The 5323-nt window shown below is 28.1% G+C and overlaps 1 protein-coding gene and 1 pseudogene across 1 annotated transcript; one reads left to right on the forward strand and one right to left on the reverse strand.

Moving 5' to 3' along the window:
- The first annotated feature begins 9 nt into the window (after window positions 1-9).
- Window positions 10-2292, forward strand: LOC108765218 (trihelix transcription factor GT-2). The gene is made up of 5 exons (XM_018513816.1): window positions 10-429; window positions 524-643; window positions 978-1092; window positions 1175-1374; window positions 2271-2292. Exons 1-5 carry the CDS (start codon window positions 185-187, stop codon window positions 2290-2292), a joined length of 702 nt encoding a protein of 233 aa, XP_018369318.1. The 5' UTR covers window positions 10-184.
- A 99-nt stretch (window positions 2293-2391) lies between these two features.
- On the reverse strand, window positions 2392-3916 carry LOC108765220 (putative nuclease HARBI1; annotated as a pseudogene).
- Window positions 3917-5323: the final 1407 nt, after the last annotated feature.

The following is a 5323-nucleotide window of genomic DNA, read 5'->3' on the forward strand; positions in this document are numbered from 1 at the left end:
AAGGAGGTTTACAATTTGGAATACAATATAATGAAATTGATTTTAGTACTGACACACTGCAATGTAATGTTGATAACAGAACAGTATGTATAAAATTACATGAACTTTCACACAATACATTAAGAAATAATGAAAATAATATGAATAATATTATACAAGAAAGACATAAAGATGATACTTTTGAATGGATGCAAGTACTAAATTATTTTTAAGTACATATAAAGAAAAAGTAGAACTTTTGTTAAATCGAAAAATAAAAACGAGAAAAATAATGTGGGAGAGAATACGCAAAGTCATGCATTCAAAAGGATACAATACTACAGCAACTCAAATAGAAAATAAATACAAATCTCTTGAAAGATCATTTAAAAATATGGTCACAAATAACAAGAAAACTGGCAGAGGACGTACAACGTATCCATATCAAACGTAAATTTTAATTGTTATTTTAAGACTTGTGTTAAAAATTAATACATAAGATAACTTAAGAATAAATATATAAAATAATTATTTATTGTTACAGTGAATTAACGGAACTTTTAGGCGCTAAGCACAATATAGAACCCTTAGCTGTTTCTGGCAGAGAAGATTTAATTATACGACAGGATGTGACAGCAAGTACATCTGCATCTCCAGTACATCTGTAAGTTTGACATTTAATATTTGATTTTTTGAAAAAAATTAAGTACATTTTGCTTTTAAGACTTCTACTTTCTATACAGAAGCTGTGTTTCGTAAGTTACCTTCCATTATTAAAATGCAAAAGTTTCGTGAACATTGCAGTTCACTTTATTAGAGCGAGTAGCTTCCGTATAAATAACTATTAATACACAATAATTAATCTGTTATTAACACTTAATAAGTGGAAATATATTTTTCATTTTATTTATTATGTTACATTTATATATGGTATATTTGTTATTGTGTTTTTAGATTATTATTTTTTTGTCGTAATTATTAATTATTTAATATTGTAGATTTATGCCCAATCAAAATGATGAAAATTCAACTATGCAAGAGGAAAATAACACTACATCCGAAATAAGAACGACAAGAAATATTACAAGCGATAGTAATTCTAGCAAAGAAAGAGTAAAATATATAATCTATTAATATAAACAAAAACTTATCTAATTTCATGAACTTACTATATGTATACATGTATATTTTACAGGTATTACAAAAAGAAAAACGAAGAATGGGAAATACTGCGCGAATAATACAAAATGTCCAAAATAGTATTGAAAAATTTATACATGATATTGCGCAAGAAAAAGATAGTAAATTAGAAATACAAAAACAAGTACTTACGGAGTATAAACAATTGAGAATTAGTTATGACGAATCTTTAAAGAAAATACAAGAACAATTAGAAAATGCAAATAAATTAAGAGAAGAAAAAAATAAGCTTTTGAAAGAATTTATTTGTGGTGACAAAAATATTTAAAATTGCGTTAGTCTAAAAAAAAAAGACTATATTCAAGAGAATGTGAGAAAAAAGTAGTGCAATATATATCAATTGTTTTTTTTATAACTCATGTATTTTTTATTTTGTTTGAATTTTTTTTTCTACATGAATTTTTATTCATTTTTTTCTACATTTTCTACATTTCTTATTTTCTTCTATTTTACAAATGTGAAAAACAAATGTGATAATAAATTAAATTATTTTAAAATAAAATCCGCAATATGTGTTTTTATTATAATAATGTTGTGTATCAAACTTTAAAAAATTGTGTTAAAATGTACTTATAAAAAAAGTATAAAAATGTATTTATAAAAAAAGTATAAAAATGTATTTATAAAAAAAGTATAAAAATAAAATCTAATTATCAAATTAAAATCTTAAATAAGCGGCTCAGTTAAAGTAAATTCACCAAGTTAATTTTAGGAACCGTAACAAATACAATCAAAATTCACTCTTTAATACAAATCATGAAATATATTACTCCTTGTGACAAACATTAAGTTACAAAAGACAGGTATTCAATCGTTACAATTCGTTTTATGCTTATGGATCTAGTATATTTACTGCCTATATGCTACGTTATTGATCGCTGACAACTAAAGTCGGTAGTGGACAACTATTAAATGGAGGCGTTAAAAAGTTATAGAATAATGTAATAGAAGTCATTGAGTAAAATTTGGTGTCATCCACATAAAATTAAGCAACAGAAGTATAACATAAAGTAAGTGTAGTTTTAACATTAAAATAATATGACTAATAAGTAGCATAAATATAGATTAAACAATAAATGATATGACAATAGATTAAACAATAAAATGATGTAACTAAACGTTTCGACCTATCCACGCGGTCATTTTCAAATCATTTTCAATCTAATTATAAAATTCTAATTATAAAAAATCTATTATTATTGTAATGTTGTATTTATAAAATATTTAATTGTCGGCATATTTTATCGCGAATATGCACTCCGGTTTCATTTTCTCTCGGTACTTCATCAATGCGTTGTACAACGTGCTGGCCTTGTATTTCGATATCTGGATATTCGCCCTCCAGAGGTGGTTCAAAATATTCTAATTCGGCTGTGTTTGCCATGTTATGAAGTACGCAACAAGCATGTATAACACGAACCGTTCTTATTATATCGCGTAACTTGAAGTGGTATAATTGCCGAAACCGTTGCTTTAGATTACCAAAAGCATTCTCTATAATTACACAAACAGAACTCAATTTTTGGTTGAAATTTCTTTGTGCACGTGTCAAATGTCCGTTATCTCTGTATGGAACAATTTATTGTTTCAAGCAAGGATACGCGCTGTCTCCTAATATGTAGTAATTATCTACAAAAAATAGATGACATTTCAATTAATAACTCAGTTATCAATTATTAATTCTAGTAATTTTTATTCTGTTGTATTTACTTTTTAACTAACCTCTGCAAAGTTCACGAAGATCATTACGAATTGGTGAATTCCTAAATACTCTTGCATCATGAACGGAACCGGGATATCCAACGAATACATCAATAAATTTCATATTGTGGTTGACTACGCCTTGAAGATGTAATGAAAAGTATTGTTTTCGATTGATATATGAATTCGGATCTTCTATAGGTTTATCTATTCGAATGTGAGAACCATCTATAGCACCTAAAAAGAATGTTATAGATATATTAAAAGAAATGAAATACATAATTGATAGATATATAAACAGAAATGTGAATTAAAATAATAAAATACCGATTACACCAGGAAATTCTTTTTCATTACGATAATAAGAAGCCGTTTCTTCTTTTTCATCTGCAGTTGGATATCGAATAATATTAGGTGCTAATGACATAATAAAATCAGTTGCTCTAGTAATAATTTTGTGTAGAACGCTAATAGTTATTCCAAATCTGTCAGCCACATCACGATAACCTGCACTTTCATGGCCTATGTACCATAGGTAACATAAAATATGTTTTTCTGCAGTTACTTTTAAATGTCCTGCATCTGTAAAAGTGGTGTACAATATGTTAATATGATAATATTCTTTTTCATAAAACAAATTAATATCGAATTATATAGTAAATTAAAAGTTTTTTAATATATGCGTACCATGTAAGGAAGTAAATATCTCAGATACATGGAATTGGTCTATTAAACGATATGTTATTTCTCTTGATAAACGAAAATGCATAATAAAATCAATGTTATTATAATTTTGAACAACATTTTCCACATAATTATATATTTTTATGTGTTCTATTCGTAGAATTATTCCAAGCACAGGATGAAATATTCGTAATTCATTATAATCTAAATATAAAATACAAACGTTTTGTTAGGTTAGATCACATCTTTAAGATTTTTATTTAATTGGTAATAAATGTGTTACAATAAATTACATACCATCATCTTCTTCATCCATAACTGGTAGCAATGGTGGCAATGGTAATAAATACAAATCTTCTTCATCTGAGGATTCCAGTTCTAACATAACTAAATCACGTCGCCTGGCGTGCGCCATATTTAATACTGCACTATTGCGTTCTTTTTACTGTTACGGTATCCTTGCACTCATGAAAATTTGTGCTGCCCTAGCCTGTACTATTGGTGTTCCAGTACATGAACTAGTGCAACGAGTTCAGACAAAAAGAACAAACCTACCTTCCATGTAATAGAGAACTCTGGTTGGTTCAATTTCTTATGCCTCATGTGTCATGCGTTAAGCAAGAATCTGTGCTCCCCGCTTAAGGATAAACGACGCATTATGCGCACCATGCGAGAAACGGAACGAACCCTAAATAACTCGCATATCAAAATTTTAGTCCTCTTAGGTAAATTAATATAGCATAAGGCTATTTAACGTAAATGGAACAATCTTTTCTAAGTGTTTGAAATAATTAATTTGGACTGTAAATAATTCGGAAATATCGTTCTAGAATTAATTGAATGGTTTTTTTACCTGATTTCATATTGTTTAAAGAATTTAGTATCTATGTGTCCTTGTCTCTCTAATGTAAAATGTTATGTTGTCTCTTTCTATTTAGTGCAATTAGTTCCAATTATTTTAAATGCTTGAAAAAATTTAAATTCTTGCAAAATAATTCGGCTTACATGCCTAGGTAATGAAATAATTAATGTAACTTGGTTTTAGTAACCTTTAAATGAAATATTCGCTTTTTGCGTTTCTTAATAATTCTTTTATCGTTCTAGGATCTCCAATGCATTCACAGCGTGTGACAGGTAAGTTATGGTTTCTGTTATTATTTTATCTTTAGTTTTTCATGTTACATATTTTTAATCTTCTCTTTTTATTCTAGGTTGTCAAGCTGAATTGGATTGGATTCCCTGTTGGTTATTTTTCCCTGTAGGATATTCAGGTAGGTTGAAATCATATATTGATTCTTTTTGGTATTTTATAGATTAATGTAAGTAAACGGTATTTATTTCCGTGTGTAGAATAATTAATTAAAACTAGGGTATAACATAAAATAAATCTACTTCAACGAATACATCGTGAATTCGACGTGACCTTTTACATAAAAAATAAATGATATTGACTTTCTGTCAGGTAATGAAGAACATGAAACAATTAATCAATGGCTTCTAGATGTGGCCGCTGGTCTCCGTCGTTGTCGTCTTGTCGTTTGACATCTCTGGGTCGCCTATTTGCTCCTCCAGTATCGTGGTATTTATCTGTAATTATTTTAGCCTTGTTGTAATTATTTGGCTGTTTGTGAAAAATAGCGGGCGGTTGCAAGGTCAAGGTTACATTGATTTTCTGAAATGGAACACCTTATTTTTGATTCAAGAATCTAATAGCTGATGTCGAGAGCTTTCCAAAACGCTATAATGAAATATTTTTTTA

The sequence above is a fragment of the Trachymyrmex cornetzi genome, unplaced genomic scaffold (genome assembly GCF_001594075.2).
Source record: "Trachymyrmex cornetzi isolate Tcor2-1 unplaced genomic scaffold, Tcor1.1 scaffold481, whole genome shotgun sequence".
Taxonomy (NCBI): domain Eukaryota; kingdom Metazoa; phylum Arthropoda; class Insecta; order Hymenoptera; family Formicidae; genus Trachymyrmex; species Trachymyrmex cornetzi.

What these genes read in the sequence shown, in the direction of transcription:
- LOC108765218 (XM_018513816.1), top strand. Translation starts at nt 185, where the DNA reads ATGGATGCAAGTACTAAATTATTTTTAAGTACATATAAAGAAAAAGTA. An exon ending in ACAACGTATCCATATCAAAC is followed by an intron (nt 430 to 523) that starts GTAAATTTTAAT and finishes TTATTGTTACAG; the next exon opens with TGAATTAACGGAACTTTTAG. An exon ending in AAAATACAAGAACAATTAGA is followed by an intron (nt 1,375 to 2,270) that starts AAATGCAAATAA and finishes ATATGACAATAG; the next exon opens with ATTAAACAATAAAATGATGT.